Genomic DNA, 24,618 nt, shown 5'->3' on the forward strand with positions numbered 1-24,618 from the left:
TCCGCCAGCCGCGGGACCGCGAGAACACGGTCGCGCGAGCACCACGGCCCACACTGCGAGCCAGACGCCGGCGAGCGGCACTTCTGCGCGGCACAAGCCGTTTCCCTCACCGACTCCCGGGGTCTTCCCGGTCCAACAAAAGCACCGGGAACCGTCCCATCGCGGCGAGCCCGCCGGACGGCGACCCCCGGGGAGGCTGTGGTTCGAGGGTCCGCAAAACCAGGCACGTCCCCACTGTTCCCCGGGCCCAAGTCTACTTCCCCTTCTGCTCAGTGACGCGGGCGAGGATGAAATCCTCTCTCCCAGGGGTGCTAAACGCCAAAACACAAACAGGAAAAAGTCCCCACACTTGTGGTGCCCATCGGCCCACCTGCACGTGGGGAACGCGTCCCAGTGGAGGCTTCACGGGGACCCAGCACCTCGAACGGGGCAGCGCGGGGGCGCAGGGGCAACGAGCCACAGACCCACACGCCAGGGCGAGGCAGCTCTGGGGACGGCAGCATGACCCGCACCGCAGGGGACCGAGTCTGAGCACCCGCATCATCTCTTCACCCAAGGAAAGGAGCCTCGTTTGTTTTCGACAAGGACTCAGAATTTGGTGCCACTGATATGCAAATATTCCCACGAGGGACACACAGACGCTGCGGTGTACCGTCAAGTGACACTCAGCGTCCTCAGGTCTCGTACGTGACTCCACCCCACCAAAGAGCTGATCCAGGAATCGGTTCAGAAACATGACTTCCCAGGTTCTGCACAGCCAAGTGCCCCAGCGAGCCACATCGGACACCGGGTGCTGGAACAGCCCTTCACAGGGACAGGACACAGCTTCAGGGACTGGCCATGCCCAGGGCCCCTCCTCAGCAGAATGAGTGTGCTGCCTCCTGTGGCCAGGGGACAGCTGACCAGGCACTCGGTCCTAGGTCAGGGCCAATGACCACCAACCACAGAAAGAAAACTCTCAATTTCATTCTTTCAATTCACATTCCCAACGATCAAAGTTTCATCACAGTGTTGTCCAAGCTGTGTGTCAGCCGCTTCACTCAAAGGCCATGAAGTCAGACAGTAGCTTTCCGGAAAGAGAGGACCGAAAAGCAAACAGATCCCCGGGGAGGAGACGCACTGCCCGAACCCTCCGTTTCTGCTCAACGGACATGTGCGTTCCGGGGCCTGGGCTCACCGTGGAAAAGGTGCATTAGCCAAGGCTCAGGGCCGAGGGTTCGGGACATGTGGAAACCGGTCAGTCTGGCACTTACTGAACACGTTTCACAGGGACTGGGTTGGTGACGTTCCCGGGAGAGTGGATTTAGGACACCAGCACCCACGCAGACAGGCAGGAGAGTCACCAGAGGGCTGCCTGACGTGCGGCCTGGGCCCCCTCAGCCAGCAGCGGCGCTCTCGCCCTCTCCCTAAGCTGGACCTGTCTGCGCAACTGGCCCAGACAGGGTCAGGGGGCCAGGCACGCTGCAGGCGCTCCGGAATGGCTCCCTGGGTGACAGGGAGCTATTTTCTCTCCGCTCCTCCCCCGTCCTAACCGCGCTCCTGGGCACCGTGCTCATGGGCACCGACTCCCCGCACCGGGGCGGAAGCCCCTCGCGAGCGCGTGCTGAGCTCACACGCCCCTCAAGGTCAAGACGCGCCAGTCCTTCCAGCCTCAACCCTCTGGTGGGCAAGGTCGAGAGACACGGCGACACGTGAGCCGCAGCTCACAGCGCTGGGGCCTGCGCGGGAGGCGCTGCCAACACCAGCTGCCCCGAAACAGGCGGACTCAGCCCAGGGATGTGACTTTCAGGCTGACAGAGTTTAAGGCGCCAAAAGACAAACCTGCGTGTCGACTCTCCGCCCTACACTTACAACCATCCGACTCCTACGACTGAGGAGGTGCACCCGAGCTAGAGCTGCGATGTCACACAGCAGCTAAAAGTAACCCGAGTTGCAGAATAAAACATAGAACGAAATATTTAACTTTATCAAAAAGATGTTTACTAAAAAACCGTGATGAGCCAGATACGGTGCAACCGACAGCTCTGCTCTGAAAAACTTCACGGCAGCTCTGCTGGGAAAGCAGTCACACCCACGCCGGGGCGAAGTGGCAGGCACAAGCACAGCTGTCCCGGGGGTCCCCCAGAAGTGGGAGCTCAGGTCTGGACACGCACAGCTGGGCAGCCAGCATCCTCCTCACAGCGCCACTCGAGGCCCAGCAGGAGGGGCAGCTTCAATCTGACCAGAGCTCCACCAGGAAGAGCCAACGAGCCCCATGGATGATCAGGCAGTGGGGCACCTAGCACAGTCCAGGAGCACAGACCCACCTCGGCCCCCTCCTAGAGGGTGGGCCACAGCAGAGGCATTCCAGTCCCAGCGGACTGGAGCCCAGCGGACTGACGGCCTACGGAGCCCTACGCCCACCATGTGCCCTGCAAGGACACCCACCACCCTTGTTTCCCAGGCAGTAACGCCCACGCTGAGGGTCAAGGCCAGGTGCTGCCACCCCCGCACCACTCTACGCTCTGGGGCAGACTTGGGGTCAGCGGGACACACGTACCAGGAGGGGACGGTACCTGGCCTGTGTCTGCAGCAGGCCTGAGCCAGGGGAGTGCACACGCTTCCCAGCCGTGCAAACATCAAGAGGGCACTGCAGAAGGCAGACCACGCACCCCAACCTCCGCACCAGAGCTATGGGCCACCGTCCAGAACCGGCGAGCCCGCCTGCCCGGGCCCCTTACCACTTGCTGTGCAATGTTGACATTGGACTGTCCGAATGTTTTTGGCAACAGCTGCTTCCCCAGCGCGCTCACTGTGGAGGGGTGAACGGCTACCAAGGACACCACGCCTGCAACGCAAGGAGGCAACAGGTTAGTTCCCTTCTGCAGTAAGGCTGAATGGGCAGTTGTAGGACAGTGATGCCTCTAACTGGACATTCATCGTTCACCCACCTTAGGGCTGTGGGTCAGCTGCAAACACGTCTAAGCCTAAAGCTGTCCGCGTGGCCACAATCACCGGCTCATCCACCCACCAGCCCCTCCAGCTGCTTCCATGTCCAGGGGGCAGGGGTGCACGGGCCCAGGCGTCTCACGAACCTGCCCCGAGCCCCTGGGGGCTGCCTGCCTGCCTACAGAATGTTCTGGCGGGACCGCAGAGTCTGGGGAGAGCAGCAGTACTGTGGCAATTAGAGTCTCCTAAATGCTCCAGCATTTCTGTATTGCGAAACGAGTTCAGAAATCCAACACTCCCCAGGGCTCAGTCTGCTGAGCATGTGACTCCTGGTTTCGGCTCAGGCCTCTGCATCGTGGGACTGAGCCCCAGTGCAGAGTCTGCCTTGAGATTCTCTCTCCCCCCCTGCCCCTCCCCAAACCCACCCCTGTGCACGCCCACGCTCTCTCCAGAATAAAGAGATCTAAAGCAATCTAACAGTCTTCTCATCTCCGTTTCCAGGAAGAGAAATGCCTGGGGAGGACACTGCCCCCTCTCTGAACTCACAGGTGACCTTATCACAAAGCAAAGAGGAAGGACACCCAGGGAACAGAAATACTCATTCCTCTGGGTGTCAGCTAAGAGGGCTACGTGCTGGCTCTGTCCCTGGTGCTGAGCATACAACTGAACAAAAATGGTAAAATAGTTGATTTTACATAATAAAATCAAAGGAAGTAGGAATGATAAAAATTCAAAATAAAGAAACAAAGGCCTTGCCTTGATGGCCTCAAAAGGCAGAGAGAAAAAAGGGAGTGTGGGTGGGCCGCGGTGCCGGAGCCTGGGGAAGGCAAGCAGCGTGCGCCCCGCGGTGCCCTCCCAAGAAGGGCCTGAGCGCCCCGGGGAGAAGCTGACCCACTCCCAGGCTTGCGGTCACCGCCGCACTGCCGGTGTGGAGAAAGCCTGCCCAAGTCACCACGCCTCGCACTCCCGGCTCCTGGAGCAGGCCGGCTGCCCGTGGCCGCACACGGGACCCTGCAGGGGCGCGGGTGGGGAGGGGGTGTGGAGCTCCACAGACACCAGTGGCATTTCCTCCGCTTCACAGGCTCTGCCTCGTGATGGCCTCCAAATGCGCAAACACCGCCCTCGTCCGCCCGGCCTAGAGGTTCATTTCTGAGCCCTCTGCCGTCCACACGTTCCAAAGAACACGCTGCAGGCTTCAGGCCACACCGAGTCTCACCGCTGCACAGACACGCGGCAGGACTTCTCCACAGCACGAGTCCACCGAGCCGGCTGGCCAACAAGCATTAGCATTTTTACCAACGACACCAAAAGATATTTATTTTCTGCAAATATTTGCTTTGAGGGTTTTTAGTTTCCTCTACACACAGAGATCTATACTTGGAGCAAAAGCAAATTTTTCACAACTGCTTTAGATATGTAAAAGAGGTTTCAGAGGACAAAAAATAAAGTTACTCTATTTTGCACAGAGACTTAAAAGATACCACTTCTCAGATTCACTGACAGGTTAGTAATCAGGTTTCTGGGAACACTGAACTGATTCACGAAAAACATTGTTATTTCTTTAAATTTGCAACCGACGCCCTGTCAACACCAGCAACAGGCGGTTCTTATGACACCGTGCCTTAAAGCTCATGTTTTTAAAGATTTTATTTATTTATTTGACAGAGAGAGATCACACGTAGGCAGAGAGGCAGGCAGAGAGAGCGGAGGAAGCAGGCTCCCTGCTGAGCAGAGAGCCCGATGCGGGACTCGATCCCAGGACCCTGAGATCATGACCTGAGCCGAAGGCAGAGGCTTAACCCACGGAGCCACCCCGGCACCCCAAAGCTCATTTTGCACATCAAGTAAATGGCACCAGAGCACAGGGGCTGACAGGATGGGGCACTCAGGATGGGGCAGCCTGCAGGCCCCCCACAAGGCCGCCCCCCACACACCACCGGGAAGCCCAGCAACGTCCCTCTGTAAGACACGTGCTTACAGCCCCCAGCTGGGGGAACGAGCAGGAGGAAAGTTTGGGCAGCGGCAGGGCTGGGAGGCAGAGGCAGCCTGAGGTGGGGCCCCTTTCCTGGACGCCCCTGCCAGCAGGGGCTCTTCCTTGTTCACTGCGTGAGAAACTCTTCAGTCCGAGGGATCCGCGGGCAGACCATCCTGCTCCCGGACGACCTCAGATGACTACCATCGTTCTCGCCTTGAGGAGCGGAGCTCACTGGCCGTCCCTAGACCCACGCCCTCCCGCCCACGGCCACCACCAGGGCTTGCAGGCGGCGCTCCGACCGGTTGCGTACCTCTCCACACACACCCCTGAACCGGAGAGGGACAAGCACCGCTTGCGCGGGCTTTGCAGTCTAGACCGTGACAGCCCGCAGTTGTGCTCGCGCCATGCTGGGACCCAAGCACAGGTAGCCCCTCTACCGCCGAGCCGCTCCCCCCGACAGCCGGCTGCTGAGCGAACACAGAGGCCCCTGCTCAGACGCTCCGCACAGTCAGGCGAGCCTCCTCCTGCTGAGGCCCCCGGAGTCCACACGTCCAGTCCGTCCCTGAGTCCCGGGGGCCACCTGCATCATGGGCTCCAGCCCAGCACACCCTGAGGGCCATGCTGCAGACACATGTACACGTCTGGGCACACACCCGCACGCACCCCCGCCCTGGCAGACACACACACGCACTAAATGCACAGGCGCGCACGCGCACACCCCAGCAGACTCTCGCATGCAGGTGCACATACACAAACATACGCACGCACGCACATGCTCTGGCAACACACACATGCAAACACCAGCAGACACACACACATGTACACACGCCCATCACACACACGCATACACACCCCAGCACACACGCACACACAGTCCACACTGCGCGCGCACACACCCCAGCAGACACACACACATGCACGCACACAGACACGCCCCGGCACATATACAGGCACACACGCGTACACACACTTCCCGGCAGATACACACACGCAGGCACACGCCCCAGCAGCCAGTGTCCCTCTCCCACATTCCTGCCACCTGCCAACTCCGGAGGGCATACCCCTTTTGGTCAATCTCAAGGGTGGGATTTCACATCGGGTTTAATCTGGCCACAGATGTTTAACACCCTCTTCCGACCAAGACTGCCACACACAGCCCACACCCAGGACTCAGGAGATAACAGTGCAGTTATGAGACAGGCGAGACGGTCACAGCCTAGAGAGCTACTCACTATAGCTACTCACTATTTGGGGGCGCCTGGGTGGCTCAGTGGGTTAAGCCTCTGCCTTTGGCTCAGGTCATGATCTCAGGGTCCCAGGATCGAGCCACGCATTGGGTTCCCTGCTCAGCAGGGAACGTGCTTCCTCCTCTCTCTCTGCCTGCCTCTCTGCCTACTTGTGATCTTGCTCTCTCTGTGTCAAATAAATAAATAAGATTAAAAAAAAAAAGGAATGAGATCATTTGAACCGTAAGATGTACTTAAAGCCCCTTGCTGAGGGAACTGTAACACGGTATTTTCCAATACACCATGAAACAGAGGATTCCTCTCCTGGCAACAAAATGAGTTAGGGACAAATGTGCTCTGAATTGCTATAACCACTAACAGAAAAGGGACCCTAAGAATATTATGTAAGCAAACTGATTAATAATCACAACCCATTAGTATCTATAGGTTTTATGATATTTTAAATTACAAAATCAAAAGGTTTAATGTTTTCTTGACAACAATTTCAACCACTTTTAAGTTCTGAGAACCTAAAATCTCTTTTTTTTTTTAATTATTTTTATTAACGTATGTATTATTTGCCCCGGGGTACAGGTCTGTGAATCGTCAGGCTTACACATTTCACGGAACTCACCATAGCACATGCCCTGCCCAATATCCATCACCCAGCCACCCTCTCTCTATCCCCCTTACCCCCAGCAACCCTCCGTTTGATTTGTGAGATTGTTTTGTAAGAGTCTCTTATGGTTTGTCTCCCTCCCGATCCCATCTTGCTTCATTTTTTCCTTCCCTACCCCCCAAACTCCCTACCCTGCCTCTCAAATGCCTTAGATCATATGATAACTGTCTTTCTCTGATGGACTTATTTTGCTCAGCACAATACCCTCTAGTTCCATCCACGTTATCGCAAATGGCAAGATTTCATTTCTTTCGATGGCTGCATAGTATTCCATTGCATATATGAACCACATCTTCTTGATCCATTCATCTGTGGATGGACATCTAGGTTCTCTCCATAGTTTGGCTATTGTGGACATTGCTGCTGTGAACATTCAGGTGCATGTGCCCCTTCGGAGCACTGCATTTGTTATCTTTAGGGTAAATACCTAGTAGTGCGATTGCTGGGTCATAGGGTAGCTCTATTTTCAACTTTTTGAGGAACCTCCAGAGTGGCTGTACCAGCTTGCATTCCCACCAACAGTGCAGGAGGGTTCCTCTTTCTCCGCATCCTCGCCAGCATCTGTTGTCTCCTGACTTGTTAATTTTAGCCATTCTGACTGGTGTGAGGTGGCATCTCATTGTGGTTTGGATTTGTATTTCCCTGATGCCGAGTGATGTGGAGCACTTTTTCATGGGTCTGTTGGCCATCTGGATGTCTTCTCTGCAGAAATGTCGTTCATGTCCTCTGCCTATTTCTTTCTTGACTGGGTTATTTGTTCTTTGGGTGTTGTGTTTGATATGTTCTTTACAGATTTTGGACACTAGCCCTTTATCCGATATGTCGTTTGCAAATATCTTCTCCCATTCTGTTGGTTGTCTGTTGGTTTTGTTGACTGTTTCCTTTGCTGTGCAAAAGCTTTTGATCTTGATGAAGTCCCAATAGTTCATTTTTGCCCTTGCTTCCCTTGCCTTTGGCAATGTGTCTAGGAAGAAGTGGCTGCGGCTGAGGTCAAAGAGGTTGCCGCTTGTGTTCTCCTCAAGGATGATTCCTGTCTCATGTTGGGGTCCTTCATCCATTTTCAGTCTATCTTTGTGTGTGGTGTAAGGAAATGGTCCAGTTTCATCCTTCTGCACGCGGCTGTCCAATTTCCCCAGCACCATTTATTGAAGAGTCTTTTTTCCATTGGACATTCCTTCCTGCTTTGTCGAAGATTAGTTGACCATAGAGTTGAGGGTCCATTTCTGGGCTCTCTATTCTGTTCCATTGATCTATGTGTCTGTTTTTGTGCCAGTACCATGCTGTCTTGATGACAGCTTTGTAATAGAGCTTGAAGTCTGGAATTGTGATGCTGCCAACTTTGGCTTTCTTTTTCAACACTCCTTTGGCTATTCAGGGTCTTTTCTGGTTCCATATAAAATTTAGGATTATTTGTTCCATTTCTTTGAGAAAAATTGATGGTATTTTGATAGGGATTGCATGAAATGTATAGATTGCTTTAGACAGCACAGACATTTTCACAGTATCTGTTCTTCCAATCCAGGAGCATGGAAAGTTTTTCCATTTCTTTGTGTCTTCCTCAATTTCTTTCATGAGTACTTTATAGTTTTCGAGTACAGATTCTCTGCCTCTTTGTTTAGGTTTATTCCTAGGTATCTCTATGGGTTTGGGTGCAATTATACATGGGATGGACTCCTTAATTTCTCTTTCTTCTGTTTTGCTGTTGGTGTCAAAAATGCAAATGTTGGTGTGGGAAATGCAACTGATTTCTGTGCATGGATTTTATATCCTGACACTTTACTGAATTCCTGTATAAGTTCTAGCAGTTTTGCAGTGGAGTCTTTTGGGTTTTCCACATAAAGTATCGTATCATCTGTGAAGAGTGAAAGTTTGACTTTTCTTTGCTGATTCAGATGCCTTTTATTTCTTTTTGTTGCCTGATTGCTGAAGCTAGGACTTCTAGTACTATGCTGAATAGCAGTGGTGATAGTGGGCATCCCTGCTGTGTTCCTGACCTTAGGGGAAAAGTTCTCAGTTTTTCCCCATTGAGAATGATATTTGCAGTGGGTTTTTCATAGATGGCTTTGATGATATTGAGGTATGTACCCTCTATCCCTACACAACGAAGAGTTTTGATCAGGAAGGGATGCTGTACTTTGTCAAATGCTTTTTCAGCATCCATTGATAGTGTCATGTGGTTCTTGTTCTTCCTTTTATTAATGTGTTGTATCACAGTGATTGATTTGCTGATGTTGAACCAACCTTGGAGCCCAGGAATAAATCCCACTTGGTCATGGTGAATAATCCCTTTAATGTACTGTTGGGTCCTACTGGCTAGTATTTTGGTGAGAATTTTCACATCTGTGTTCATCAGGGATATTGGTCTGTAATTCTCCTTTTTGATGGGGTCTTTGTCTGGTTTGGGGATCAAGGTAATGCTGGCCTCATCAAGTGAGTTTGGAAGTTTTCCTTCCATTTCTATTTTTTGGAACAGTTTCAGGAGAATAGTTGTTAATTCTTCTTTAAATGTTTGGTAGAATTCCCCTGGGAAGCCATCTGACCCTGGGCTCTTCTTTGTTGGGAGATTTTTGGTGAAGCTTCAATCTCCTTACTGGTTATGGGTCTATTTACGTGTTTTATTTCTTCCTGGTTCGGTTGTGGTAGTTTATAGGTCTCTAGGAATGCATCCATTTCTTCCAGATTGTCAAATTTGCTGGCGTATAGTTGCTCCTAATACGTTCTTATAAATATTTGCATTTCTTTGGTGTTGGTTGTGATCTCTCCTCTTTCATTCATGATTTTATTGATTTGGGTCCTTTCTCTTTTCGTTTTGGTAAGTCTGGCCAGGGGTTTATCAGTCCTATTCTTTCAGAGAACCAGCTCCCAGTTTCGTTGATCTGTTCTACTGCTCTTTGGTTTCTATTGCACTGATTTCTGCTCTGATCTTTATTATTTCTCTTCTCCTGCCAGGTTTAGGCTTTCTTGCTGTTCTTTCTCCCACTCCTTTAGGTGGAGGGTTAGGTTGTATATTTGAGACCTTTCTTGTTTCTTGAGAAAGTCTTGTATTGCTATATCCTTTCCTCTCAGGACTGCCTTTGCTGTGTCCCACAGATTTTGAACAGTTGTGTTTTCGTTTTCATTTGTTTCCATGAATTTTTTCAATTCTTTTTAAATTTCCTGGTTGACCCATTCATTAGAAGGATGCTCTTTAGTCTCCATGTATTTGGGTTCTTTACAACTTTCCTCTTGTGATTGAGTTCTAGCTTCAGAGCATTGTGGTCTGAAAATACGCGGGGAATGATCCCAATCTTTTGGTACCAGTTGAGACCTGATTTGTGACCCAGGATGTGATCTATTCTGGAGAATGTTCCATGTGCACTAGAGAAGAATGTGTATTCTATTCCTTTGGGATGGAATGTTCTGAATAGATCTGTGATGTCCATCGGGTCCAGTGTGTCATTTAAGGCCTTCATTCTCTGTTGGTCTTTTGCTTGGATGATCTGTCCATTTCAGTGAGGGGGCTGTTAAAGTCCCCTACTATTATTGTCCATGTGTTTCTTTGATTTTGTTATTAATTGGTTTATATAATTGACTATTCCCATGTTAGGGGCATAGATATTTGAAATTGTTAGAACTTCTTGTTGGACAGACCCTTTAAGTATGATATAGTGCCCTTCCTCATCTCTTATTGTAGCCTTTGGCTTAAAATCTAAATTATCTGAAATAAGGATTGCCACCCCAGCTTTCTTTTGATGTCCATTAGTATGGCAAATTGTTTCCCACCCCTCACTTTAAATCTGAAGGTGTCTTTGGGTCTAAAATGAGTTTCTTGCAGACAGCATATCGATGGGTCTTGTTTTGTTTTGTTTTGTTTTTTATCCATTGTAAACCCTGTGTCTTTTGATTGGGCATTTAGCCCTTAATATTCAGGGTGACTATTGAGAGATATGAACTTAATGCCATTGCATTGCCTGTCAGGTGACTGTTACTGTATATTGTCTCTGTTCCCTTCTGGTCTGTTAATTTTAGGCTCTCTCTTTGCTTAGAGGACCTCTTTTGATATTTCCTATAGGGCTGATTTGGTGTTTGCAAATTCTTTTAATTTTTGTTTGTTCTGAAAGCTTTTTATCTCTCCTTCTATTTTCACTGACAGTCTAGCTGGATATAGTATTTGGGGCTGCATATTTTTCTTGTTCAGTGCTCGGAATATATCACGCCAGTTCCTTCTGGCCTGCCAGGTGAGAACCCAACATCTTAATAGTCATGATTCTGACCACCACGCTACAGATACTCTGTGCTCACAGAGCCAAAAGGGCCTCCGGATCATGCCCAGGGTGTGCACGGCTTGGCCCCAGACGACAGCAGGAGCTGCCGGGCCCTGCAGGCCCTGGAGCGGCAGCAAGGGCCTCCCTCCCCACTCTTGCGCTCCCAGGCTTGTGCCTCGCATGCCCACTGCTCACCAGCTGAGCACCCTGGAAGCACCCCCCCATCCCCGTCCAAGCTGAGGCGCACCACATCTCAGGATGCCCGCTGGGACCGAGATGGGCAGACGCCGCCATCACCATTCGCCTGCACGGCACACACTCTGGTAGGCACCATGGCCAGTCATCACTGCACACCCAGCAGCAGGGCTCGGAGGCTGGGACGGCCCCCCACGCTCCAGCTGTCCTCTGGGCTCAAGGGGTGGGAGGGAAGAACAAGCTGAAGCCTCTGCTCCACACTCCCGGGGGGGGGCGGCCTCCAGGGCTGAGCGAGCGCTGCCATTTCTTGCTGCGGTGGGCCCCTCTCCCCACCGCCGCAGGAACACCGGCCAGGACTGACCCACTGTGTGCACAGGCGCATGCACATCCAGGGGACCGCAGTCACCATGACTCAAGAATCACACAGCAATGCCAGGTCTCCGGCCACATGGCATCCCCAAAACTTCATCTCTCCTGCCTCCGCGCCCTTCTAAGTCAGGCAAGCCTGAAACAGAAGAAAAGACACCCTCTCCCTAGGCCAACACGGCCACAGACGCAGGGAGCAGCGCTCCGCAGAGATGGGCCTGCCCCTCGGCTGGAGCCCACACAGGCACGGAGCCCCTCAGGGAGAAGACGGGTCTCTGTCAACAGTCAACAGGTGCCACAGCTCACCACCAGAAAGTTGCCTAGGGACAAAAGGCAGCACTAGAAACTCCAGGAATGGCCAGCGACGGCCACGTGTTAAGTCACACGACGGGAGGGACTGGGTGAGCCCCAACACTGCGGGTCAGGAAAGTGTTTACAGAATGGGGAGCGCCCACTTTGCCTGTACACTGAGGAACACGCGGGGCTTCCTCAGGAAGCATGTGTCGTTTGTGTCATGAAGAGAATCTTTTCGGGACAGCGCAAGCAAGAAGCGGCAAGAGAGAGCAGCACGCGAGCCGCAGCCCCAGGCCAGCCGCGCACAGGGGATGGGCGGGCAGCAGGCGCATCGCAAGGAGGAGGGTGCACGTGTGGCTGTGGACGGCAGCCAGAGCCCCAAGGTGCGGCTGGGTGGCTGGCAGAGGAGAACCCAGTAGGAAGGTTGGAGAGGAACTGGGCCAGCGAAGCACCTGGACAGACCCCCACCAGCGGGGCAGGCCTAGGGGCAAAGGGGCTTGGACTCACCAGGGCCACCAGAACCCAAAACTCAGCAAGGGGAGGCAGTGCTGGGGTGCACGGCCAGGCACACCCGTGTGTGGCACAGATGCAAAACGGTGCAGCCATGCCCACACGCCACGTGGCCCCTGCTCAGGGGCAGCAGACCTACCCCAGAAACAAACGCACCTGCGAGGTTCACACAGTGTCACAGCCATCGGCAAAGCCCCAGAAGAGACCCAGCGCGTCACAAGTGAGCCCGCTCACACAAAAACTTCCCGTCTCTGACTGGAGGGCTCTGGTCTTCAGGGCTGGTGAGTACAGAGAGCTGGGGCCACTAACTCGATATGCCTCCTTGCAAGGTGCCTGTCCCCTGCTATCCGATCCCAGGCCCGCTGGAGGTGCTCTGGACCAGGAAGCCGACCTCCAGCAAAGGAGACTACCCTCCAGAACTGCCTAACCAGTCCAAGGCTTTCAGAGCAGAACCAGGTTTCCTCAGGGAGGAAGGAGCCCTGCTGCTACGTCCCGGCTGCCAGCCAGCCCCCCACATTTCAGATCTGCCAGCCCCCTTGTCATGAGGGCCGGTTCCACAAAATGAGCCTCTCTCGCACTCGCCACGGCCTCCCACAGGCTCTGCCTCTGGAGAAGTCTGTAGACGCGGGGATCTGGAAACGGGCCAGACCCGCAGCAAGAAGAGGCAAGCAAAGCAAAGGCACGGGTGGCACCGAAGGCCAGGAGGGCGAGCAGAGCCGCAGCCAGGACCCAACGAACAGGGCAAAAGCAGCAAGCCCCGCCTGGGAGCGCACGGGACCACCATGGGACGGGGCATCACAGCCAGAGCTCAGGCAGGAGCAGGCAAGCAGGAGACCTCATCTCAGGAGCGGCTCACACCACCAGCTGAGGGCAGCAGGGTCCCTATGAGTGCCCGGGCCCCGCACAGCTCAGGTGCCCGCCCGTTTCCAAGTTCTCAGTAGGTAGACCTAGAAGCAGAGGCAAGCTGGCCCTGCAGGTGCAATAGGGCACAGGGGCACAAGGTCCAGACAAAAAGTGAGACTGGGCCCCGCCCCTCAATGCCCAGCCTGCACCGGGCCCAGGCCGCAGCCCCCCTTGGGCCGCCCCCCACCCTGCTGCTGACCCCCCAAAGTGAGAGCCAGCCACGGCCCCTCGTGGTCACTCCAGAGGGACGGCTCTCGGCACACGCTGCCGGCCACACCCCTGGGCTCCCAGACCCGTCTGTGCCAGAGGGTGTGGCATCACTCAGCGCGACCCTGGCGAGCCTTTGCCGAACCCCGTCAGGAACGGCCGGCAGCGACTGAATCAGACGACACCGCGCAACCCGCACGGGCTCCTCAACCTCATGAAACACCAGGGAGCAGCGAGGAGCCAAGTCAGCAGCACGCGGCCTAAAGTCATCCTCAAACTTCTGAGCCGGAAGCAAAGGGGACTGCAGGTGGGAACGCTCGTGCCCAGCAGGCGGCGTGGGGCGGAGCTGGGGCGGCCCGACAGCCCGGCCCACTCCGGCCACCGCAGCACAGGCGGGCGTCCCATCCGACAGACAAACGGCTGGGCCACGACAACTCCTTGGGATGCGCACAGGTCCTCGGGCGGCTCACAGGCGGGGCCAAAGCCGGGTCGGGGCCATGTGGTCTGGGCTCACCCCTGGGGGCAGGGGCAGCGCCCCGGAAGAAGGCAAGGAGCAGAGGCACCTGGGAGCCCACACGGGCTGCAGCCGAGGCACAGAAGCAGAGGCAGAGGCCTGGAGAGCCTCGAGGGGCAGCCCTCCTCGTCCAGCCGCGAGCGGAGCACCAAGCCTGGACAAGGTACGGCGGCCGCAGAGCCACCAGGCCGCACCTAAGGAGGACAGGAAATACCTAAACCGTGCAGGCAGCTAACACCAGAGTGTTCTAGGGAACCCAGGAAGCTGCTCTCTGGACCCCCAACCCAAGCCCCCACCCCACCCTCAGACTCGGCAGGACGCAAACTGTTCGCAGCTAAGAAGGAAACGGAGACGAGCAGCAGGCGGGACCCCCGGTCCCCAAACAGTAAAGACAAACACCAGAACGAAGGATACCCGTCGTTTCCAAGGGAGCAAGGTTGCCAGACTTTTTTCACAATCACTGCTGCTTCATCAATTTATCAAAACACGTCACGCCCACAAGTCCTGAAACCCTACGGGTCCCTGGTTACACTCCAGCGTCTCACCCAAGCCTCTGTGAACAGTGAAAGCCACCGAGATAAACCGTCTACACCTCTCAGCAGGCTCTCCGTCCTTGTACGGGAAGCAGAAGGGCACGGGCTCCACAGAAAAGCAGGACGCTGCCCACGGCCTTCCAAAAACACAGAAACCAGGAGAGCATGGGCGGGCCCACAGCCCATCTTGGGGGAGAGTGGCCAGCAGGACGAGACCAGCTGAGCCTGACAAGGCACAGTCCGGGGGCCCTGCAAGGCCCGAGGGCCTCTGTGGGCATCTGAAGGTGACACCCAAAGCCACAGAAGGGACAGGGCGTGAGCCCTCCACCCCAAACCACGCCGGCCTGCTGAGCCACACGTGGAAGGGCCCCGCAGGGCAGGAGACAGCTGGGCTCCTGCCCCACTTGCCCGCAGCAGACGAAAGAGAAGGGGCTGGGCCACAAGCCTCATTTCACGAGCCAAGAGACCCCGTGTTCGGGCCTCCATCCAGCAGACGCGGACAGAGCAGAGGCATCAACAGTGCTACTGGCAGCCGGTAGTCGCCCATCGTCTCCTCCGGCCTGGCGCTTCCACAGCTAGTCTCCCCAAGGAAACCAGCAGCAGCTCAAACGCACTGGCAGACGTTCCTCACGGTCCCTCTACGGGGGGAGCCATGGGGCCCTGGGGGGAGCAGGGGCTGCGACTAATCCACCCCCCCGCCCGCCCATGAACATACACACGGGGCCTCCTGACGGCGAGGACGCTGACCCGCACACGACGTGTGCACCACAAGCCCTGGATTCAAGGCTGTCCTGGCCGGCGCCGTGCACAGAGCAGACACCTGGAGGGCTCACGGCGGCCCCGAGGTGGAGGGAGCACATGCCCTGGGCACATTCTCGCATGTCCACACGCCGCACGTGACTTATAGACCAAGACGAGCTCCACCGCCGCCGTAGGCCCGCAGGTGGCGCGTCCGGCTGAGCTCCAAACAGCGCGCCGCCCCTTCTGCCGGGGCCCCGGGCCGAGCCCGCCTGCAGCAGGGCCCCCACCGCTGACCGGGCCTCTCACACCAGAGAAACCCGCAGATCCAGCAAACGGAACACTGTATCAACAGAAGGGTATTCAGAAAGAGACACCTTACCTTTTCCAGGACTAAGGTTCTGGTCTATGAAGACCTTGAGTTCCCCGTTGGCTTCAATTAGAGCGGCCTGTGAAAGCAACAGGGACAGTCAATGCGCGTCCGAGAGAGTGACAAGCCGCCCGCCGGAGGGGCTGCAAGTCACAGAGTAAAGACACAACGGTCACCCTTACGCAAACAAGGACAGGACACCATGCAGGGAGCACAGGGCCTCCCGCCGCCGAGCTCTCCGGCCGGACCCTCAGCGGAGAAAAGGCGTTCGGCGACGTCCGCCTCCACAGCTCGGCCGGCACGCGTGACGGAAACAGCTTCCGCAGAGGAAGTCCGTGTGCGCATTCCATGGCCCGCCTGAGCCCGGCGAGCGCACAGCGCGGTGGACATGGAAATTCATCTGCCCACCCTGAGAGCAGCCTAGTAGCGGGACTTGGGAAGAGGGTCCCCCGGCGCCCCGGGCGCGGCAGGAGCGTGGGCACGGCGGCACCGTGGGACATGCCTGTCATGCGGGGCCCCCACCTCGTAAGCAGGACATCCGCATAGCACGAGGCACGGGGGCACCGGGAGGAACGTCACAGCGCACAGTGCGCAAAGGCACAGAAAAGGCCTGCAGGGCCCTCTAGGACGCTACCAGAGGTCGTGTCCAGTCGAGGAACGACTGCTGCCTTGCCTCCTGCTTTCGTTCACCTCGGCTCCCCATGGAAGGAGGCAGTCGTGGGCACGCTCCCCTGTAGGTGGCCCAGGTCCCGAGCTCGCCCCCCTCACCAGGCACCAGCCAAGGGCATCTGCACGCCACCCTGAGCCGGCACAGGGCCTGGGGGGGTCCTAGAAAACCAAGCCTCCTCTCATTCATGCCCCATACCCACATGCACACACACGTCCACACAGACGCAGGTACGACACCCACATGTGCACACGCATGTGCATAAACACACACACACGAACCACAACAAAGGTCAGCCAAGCCTGGCAGACAAGCTCCCTCCTGCCCAGGCCTCTAACCGCTCCTGGTCCGGCAGGAGAACCCCCCAAGAACGCCCAGATGTCCGGGGCCTGAGTCCACCGTCACCTCAAACACACCCAGAGCATATCACGTGTCTGTGTGGGCACAGGCCAGCCTGTGGGGGGATGTGACAGCTCCCAGCACCATCCTGCTTGTCCAGGAAGCCCCACGGCCCCCCACCCTGAGCAAACGCAGTCCCCAGAGGGACAACCCAGGCCAGGCCCTCCAGAGGGCCAACTCCCAAGTGCACCTGCGGCAGCGACAAGCTCGCCAGGGCCTGGCACAGGGGACCACCCACCTTGGGCCTGCGGCAGCCCAGGCACAGGCTGACCATCTCCACTGGGCGCACAGTGAACAAACCAAACGCACCCAAAATGCACAATCGACACCAAAAACCAGAGCACACGTCCTACCCGCTGAATTCACCGGAGACAGAAGTCGGGCCCGCACAGGGAGAGGCCCACTGCACGGTCTCAGAACCTGGCAACACCACACAGGCCACGTTTCCCGGACTCTCCCGAACCCCAGCTTCCAACAGAAACGGAGGGAGCCCAGTGCAGGCCCGCGAGGAGGACCCACTCCGAGGCCCGGCTGGACTGGGTGGTCACCGACCGGGAGGCAGGTGAAGAGGACCTTTCTTCTTGCTGGGGGAGCAGCACCAGGCTGGTCCCAGGAAACAGGCTCCAAGGACCCCAGAGCCACAGGACACCAAAGGCCACAGAGCAAGGAGCTAGCCGAGGCAGGGGAGGGCCTCAGCCCCCCACGCTGACAGCAGCGCCTGTCAGACGGCCCCAGGCTCCTTGCAGATCCCTGGCGCTGCCAGCTCCTTCTGCCCACGGCCCCAAGGGCGCTCCATCCCATAGACAGTGGCCCTGACCTCCTTGTCCACACCAGAGCAAACGGAGACAAGAACCACAAAGGCCCGAGGAGAACAGGGCCCATCACTGCCCACGTGGCTCTGCCTCAGTGGGACCGGCAGGACCCGGCGTGTGCCCCGACCTGCTGCCACCAGACGTCCTGCTTCGGTGCGGCAGTCATGAGCACGGCAGCCCTGGCCGCTCATAGGAAGGCCAAGCGCGCGGCCATCCCCCTCCCCAGAGATGGCGATCACGGTTGGCACAGCAGTGGCACCACCCTGGCAACCTACGCCTCACAACCCAAATCAGGAACCAATTTGGGGAGCCCCAGCTCCCCCAGGGGACACCCAGTCCACTCACACTATCCGTCAACGCAGCCCGTCCTCCCTGCCTACAGAAGGCATCCAATGGGCAGCCCGGGCCAGGAACAGACCGGCACGGCCCTTTCTGGCGAAGTCTGGGAACGGATGAAGAGGCCAGTCCCTCCTGCCCGTCTCAGTGACAGAGCTGAGGAGTCACTGGAGAACACAGGGACCAGGACAGAAAGGAAGATGCTGGCAGAGCCAACAGGATGAAGGGAGCCCCCCAAGCCCTGGACGAGAGACAGGTCCAACCAGCGAGCATCGAGTCTGCTCGCCGACGCCAGAAAAAGCCCAGTGTGAACGCGGCTCACTCGTGCCCAGTAAGACCCATTCTGTCTCCTGCACCCGCCAGCACTCCTGCAAGAGGGGAGCCACATTCGCAGAGCCCCCCACCACGCATGCAGCACACAGGGCCCAGCGAGAGCCCCGGGATGCACGGTGGCCCTACCCAGAGCAGGCCTGTCCCACAGTGCATCCAGACACAGGGCCGGGCAGGCCCTGACTGGCGGGGCTGCCGTTCCCTGCCAGGCCAGCAGCCCATGGGCCAGACACTGGCAGCTGCCAACTGCGACCCAGCCTGGGCGCTACGGACCCAGGGACCCAGGGCCGTTTCCAGAACTATGCCGCCTCCATGGGATCCACTTCCCAGAGAGCTGCTGGTTCAGTCAACATGCACCTGCCTTGTGCCCAAGCCAAGACCGACAGCACAGTCAAAAAGACCCAGGAAGAAGACCACGGGCTGGCCACTGGTTCCTGCGGACGCCTGCACTGCCCAAACTTGGGACAGTGGCCAGCTGACCCGACAGCAAGTCTCCCAGGCACAGAAACGCTCGTGTCACGACACGTCAGAATCACAGGAGGTACAAGACTGCTTCTCGCTGGCGAACTCGGGAAACAGAGAGACGACTGCCAATGCTCTTGCTCAGGGGGAGACGGAGAACACAGTGCAGAAAGCCTACAAGGCCGCCGGCAGGACGGCCACCTTGTCACAGACGCAGGAGCCCCCGGGCCCCAGGTGCTCCAGCTGGGGCGGGAGGCCGGGCTCTAGGACCCGGAGGGTTCCGTGGCACCCAGCAGCCCTTTCCTCCCCGGGGGGCTGGAGTGGGAGCAGAGAGGGAGGCTGGTGGGGAGGTGAGCAGAGGTGACGAGGCGCGGGGCGGGGGGGGCGGGCGGGGGGTGCTACTGCGGAGACCAGCGATCCGGGCACATGCCTTCTGGCTGCCGTCGATCTGGGCGGCGTCTCCCTGTGACCCGGCCACCCCAACCGGGCCACAGACACCGTGCGGGAGAAGAAATGCTGTGATTTTAACCTGAGCTCTGAGGCCTCTGTTTCACGACAACAGAGCACAGTGGTCAATGATTTTTCTCTAGATCATAAGAGAAAGTACTACTTTTCACCAACTGGGAAGTCACTGCACGCACTTTTGAAGCAAACGCAGATTTGACCCACGTGTCCTAGTGACACGTGACTAACTGCCAATTACCAGAGATGAACCGTCGTGACCGAAAGGACACCTCCAAGCCTCCCGACCTCAGACAAAGACCGTCCAGGAGGAGCGAGTAGGCCCCATGGCGCCTGGCAGGGCTGGATCGCACCGACGGCCCAGCCAGCAACGGCCTGGCAGCCAGTGACACCAGAGCCGGACAGCCTCTGGAGGTCCACCAGCCTCCACGTACGGGTGGCCTGAACAGGGGCCGGCACCGGTTCACCCCGCCCGAATGCCGACACACTCACAGCACAAGCCAGCGACCGGGCCCCACCGGGCTCCTGAAGACAACGGAAATCACACCTGGGCTTGATGAGCAACTCGGGGACACACCTGCCTGCTGCAAGCTGTGTGTCCACCTAGTCCGCAGGTGCACGGCCCCCAGAGCCAGTCCCTCCCGGGTGGCAGCCAACACCATGGACATGGGGGCAGGGGGCATCGCTCGGCAGCAGCGTGTAGCCAGCGTGAAGTCCCGGAGAGAAGCGGGTCTGTCTGAACCACACAGACTGACTCAGCCGGCATCACCCAGAACCCCCATTCTCCCTCCCAGTCCCGGGCTCAGTTCTCCCCTGACGGTGCTTTTCTAAAACACCACCCCCTTCACAGGACACTGAACATCGGAGAGACCTCAGGGGGCTCACCGTGGTAAGGGGTGGCAAGACCCGACCGAGGACAGCAGGAAATCACTATCGCCTTTCCCGGGAAGAGCTCCCCGCTGTGGATCTGTCTGTGCCTGAGCTATGAGACCCCCTGCTCAGGTGCTGACCCCCCACAGCTGTCCCCCATGGGGCAGCCGGCTGCCTCGTGCCCTGCTCAGGTGCTGACCCCCCACAGCTGTCCCCCATGGGGCAGCCGGCTGCCTCGTGCCGCACTCGGCTCCCTCCCCAGACGCCCACCCCAGGCTCTCCTGCGGGGGTGGGGGGCGGACCCGGGCTAGTCCCCACATGCAGGATGAGAGCAGTGCAAGCCCACCTCCCTCACCACGGCACAGGGCCACCGGGGCTCCACACGGAAGGCCAGCGCAAGGTGGTCCCTGTGAGGGGTCGTCAGAGCAGCCTGAAGAGCGGCCCACCAGCGACGACCGGGACCACGAGGGGTGCACGTGGCAGAACTCCCTTCCCGAGGACGCGTGGACTGGGGGCGCCAATCACACCTGACAAAGTCAGGAACCTGCCGTCTGTGCGGAGTGTACAGTGGGGCGTGGAAAAGGTGCCGCGCACGGAGTTCCTTCTTCACCACTCTGGGGTCTCAGGCCTGCCTCCTGTCTCTGTGGGAGGAGGAACACGCCGCCTTCCTGCCGCAGGACCCGCAGGACCCGCAGGACCCAGCCAGAGGGGGCCCAGATGTGCCACGCCCAGGTGTGCAGCTCCCCCCACCAGAGCCCCAAGCCCCTGCCACGCCCTCGGCCCCCAGGACCTCCGTGATGCTCCAACACGAACCCGTTGTCACGGGGTTAGTCAGCCAATACGGCGGAGCCTCAGTTACACAGCCATGGACGAGGGCCCGGGAAGGGGCCCGGCCACACCGCCCACTGGCCCGGCCACACCGCCCACTGGCCCGGCCACACCGCCCACTGGCCTCCCATCCTCTGCCCAGAGGCAAGACCTGAACGCACCCGACAAACACAGAAATGCAGGACGTGTTCTGTTTTTTAAAAGCTATTCCTGAAATTGCGGCCAATTTTAAGATAAGCACACGGGCCATATTTTTCCTCAAGAGCTTTAACTTAAGGTGCAAACTTTTCTTACCCTCCAGTAACAAAACACTGAAACACTAACTCTGGTTTCACACGTAAACCAGAGACAGAAGCACTCGTTGGGCTCGGCGCGCCTCAGCAACCCCACAGACATGGTCTGTCCTGTCGTGTCTGGACCACATGGGGACACGACAGGCCGCTCTGCTCTCGCAGTGGCCCGAGGACCCCGCTCACGGCACCAAAGCACCAGGCTGCATGGGGAAACAGCGCTGGAGAGCTTTAGCTGGCTCAGCAGAACCGAGCTCCAGCCTCATCCACAGGCCGCCCGCCCTGGATCCCTGCTCCTCTCCGCCCTCTCTCTGGAACAACCTCGCCAACACAGACTTCCTCGGGCGCCCGTGGGATCAAGGGCGGGCCCCTCGGCAGAGACAGCCCCATGCTTCCCACCACCTCCCTGCGCGCTTTGACTCCCGCACCGGTTACTTCCTGCTGCCCCGTGCCCACTGGAACAGAAGCCCTGGGAGGCGGATGCCGGCCGGGGCGGGGGCGTGCTGGGGAGTACTGAGCGGCACCCAGGCAGCCACAGCAGGTCTGGAGCACATGGCAAGCCTCCTCCGGCAGAAGTTTACTCCCCAGAAGAGGCAGCGGGCCGGGCAGTTTGCCAACTGAAATGCAGACGTAATTCCAAGACAGAAGCACAAAAACACCAAGACGGGGCCAACACGAGGACGAAAAGTCGAGGTCTCCAACGGCGTCACGGGCACGCGGAGACCTGGGAAAGCACAGAGAGAAAAACGTGCACAGCCTCCTCCTTACAAACGCTCAACACAGAGCGTCGGCAAGTGCCGCTGTCCAGACGCCCAGTAAGAACCCACGAGGGCCGAGACAGGGTCCCCCCTCCTCTGCAGACCTGGCCCAACTCTCCTCCTTCCAGAGGCCTCCCTGGACCAGCACATGCAGTGCTCGGTGAGAGCCATGCGCAGCCCGAGGGAGCAGGGAGCGCACAGGAGCTGCTGGTGGCCGAGGGGATGACGGAGAACAAGAAAACGTACCCACGGCACTGCTCGTACCAGCAGTGAGCTGGTGTAAGAGACGGCAGGGGAGGCCTCTCACACAGCAAGAGACACGGAGCACCCAGGAGCGATCCCACGACAGAAGCACGCTGCGCCCCGCAGAGGCCGCCCAACCTCCCCGAGGGGTGCACGGCACGTCACTGAGCGGAAACGTCCACACCACAAATCACACTGCAGAATGCAAGACGACCCTCAACACCACCAGCCCTAGGACGGACGTGCGCAGGGGCAGAGCGGAGGTACGGCGAAGGACCCTCCGCGGGGCCGCCCCACTCTCCCCAGGGTCCCACACAGACCGACCCTCGGCTGCAGAGCAAACAGGACCAGGGCTTCTGGCACAACCAGCGTCGAGGACAGGCCGGGTCCCGCAGACACCCATGGGGTCCTTCTTGCATCCAGCGTGGGACGGAGCCACCGGGCTCCGAGCTGCGTGGCCCTGCCCAATCCCCCTCTTGAGTGGGGCCACACCTGGTGACGAGACCTGCAAAGGCTTCGGCTGCAGGAGCCGGTCCTGCTGGCAAGTCTCTCGCCCCGTGTGTGTGTGTGTGTGTGTGTGTGTGTGTGTGCGCGCGCGTGTGCGTGTGCACTTCGCTCCATCAGCTCCCCACGCCCCTCCCGGCTGTTCCCTGCCCCCAGGGACATCAGCCACCCCAGAAAGGGCCCACAAGCCAGGAACTGAGGGCAGTCTCCAACCAGCAGCCCAGAAGGGAACGGATCCCGCCCTGGACCAGGTGAGGGAGCTCAGACACGGTCCTGCCCACAGGGACCATCTGGCCACCCCGGGTCCCGGAGGGAGAGCCAGCCCAGGGGTGGCCGAGGGGTGACGCCACCTTAGTAACAACAACCCCGGCAGCTGGGCGAGACGCGCCAAGAACAGCGGAGCATGCGGACGCGCCAGGGCCCACGGCCTCGACTCCGCACCGGTGCCTCCCTGCCTTACCCGCCCGAGCAGGCTCCGTCCTAGCAGAGAAGGCACCGCAGGGACTTCCCAAAGCAATCAGACGTGGCACGTTATGCAAAAAAGTCGCTGGAAAGCGAAGGCCCATGACATAAAGAACAGGCCCCGAGCGGACAAAGCGTCCAGTGGAGACAAGTGGCAGCGCCGTGCCCAGCAGTGGGCTCACATGGAGCCCGGCCCAAAGCACACACCACGAGCCACTGCCCCTGCCTGCACTCCCAGCCCACGGAGGCAGGCACAGCCCCAAGGAAGCTCTGCAAGCAGCCCAGAGGCCCATCAGCAGGACCAAATGCGTGAGGACACGTCCCGACAGGACACCCGCTGTCCGACAATACTAACAAACCGTCATCTGTCATCCCGGGAGACATGGATGAGAATGCTGCGTGGAAGCACGCGGCATCTGCCACCGGCTTCACGATCCCCTGCGGGCGGAGAAGCACGGACCAGCCGCTGTGAGCAGCGCTACCTGGGACGCGGGTGGGTGCAGGGTCCGCACCATGTTCTCTCCACACCTGCACACGTCTCAAATGTCCCATGGGACTGGATCTTCAGTTATATACGTCCACAGACACCCGTGAACCCAGAAGTCGCGGCATGCAAGAGCAGGGAACCAGAACGTGGGAGTCTGTTCACGGAAAGCCGCTGGGGACGCGCATGTTCAAACACACACACTGGGGCCTAAGCCTCAGACCGCGTCCCACACATCACCAGGAGAGTCACCCTGGACTGACTGTCGGCAGTCGGCTCTGTGACCTCTTCTGAATTCGTCCTGAGACGCTGTTTCGTGACCGGGTAAAGCAGAGGCTGGACAAAGGATACGGGGTCCCAAGGATGACGAAATTAGTGACGACGCGGGACGGGTCAGGATGCAGGCTAGAGGTCACGGGTCGGGGGTCGGGACTGGAGGGGCGACCAGGGAAAAGCAACCAAGATGGCGGCAAGCATCAACGGAGCAGAGGCCCACATCTGCAGACCGGAGAGAGCAAGATGGAAGGTCACGGAGAGCTGGCCCTGAGCCACAGGCAGGGCAGTGCTGGCTGGAGAGCCGAAGGGCTGGTCTGGAGAAGACACACAGGCCTGTGCCCAGAGCACACTCCAGAGAGCAGCCGTGAGAAACCAGCGTCCTCGGGAGAGAGTCTCCAGCCCGTCCGGAAGGAGCAGCCCGGGAACAGGAGTAAATCCGCAAACCCCAGCAAGTCAGGGGTAAGGGGAGCAGCGGGCGTGGCATGGCGCAGAGTGAGGGCGCGCACCGCCGCCAGCGTTTCTGAAATTCGGGTGAGACCTGGGTTCTCCGCCAGGGCCCACGCCACCGGCAGCCGACAAACAAGGCACGGCTGCGCCTGCGTCCGCACCCGCCCGGCCAGCAAAACCAGCCCCAGCCTCGGCCACGCTCCAGCGTCCTGCTTCACGGCAGTCCATGACGCGCGGGGTCTCCCGACACAGAGACGCCCGCAGCCCGGGGCTCCTGGGAGCGTCTCCATCTCACCTCTGCCCCAC

General features: G+C 58.3%; 1 protein-coding gene across 5 annotated transcripts in view; it reads right to left on the reverse strand.

Moving 5' to 3' along the window:
• Positions 1-24,618, reverse strand: part of TFDP1 (transcription factor Dp-1) — a 43,882-nt gene that overhangs the window by 9,992 nt on the left and 9,272 nt on the right. For all 5 annotated transcript variants that reach the window (XM_059143832.1, XM_059143833.1, XM_059143831.1 and 2 more), the window contains exons 3-4: positions 15,695-15,761; positions 2,721-2,827 (exon numbers count right to left, since the gene is read on the reverse strand). In XM_059143832.1, the coding sequence (XP_058999815.1) occupies positions 2,721-2,827; positions 15,695-15,761 (174 nt within the window). The remainder of the gene's footprint in view (positions 1-2,720; positions 2,828-15,694; positions 15,762-24,618) is intronic.

Source organism: Mustela lutreola, chromosome 13 (genome assembly GCF_030435805.1).
Source record: "Mustela lutreola isolate mMusLut2 chromosome 13, mMusLut2.pri, whole genome shotgun sequence".
Taxonomy (NCBI): domain Eukaryota; kingdom Metazoa; phylum Chordata; class Mammalia; order Carnivora; family Mustelidae; genus Mustela; species Mustela lutreola.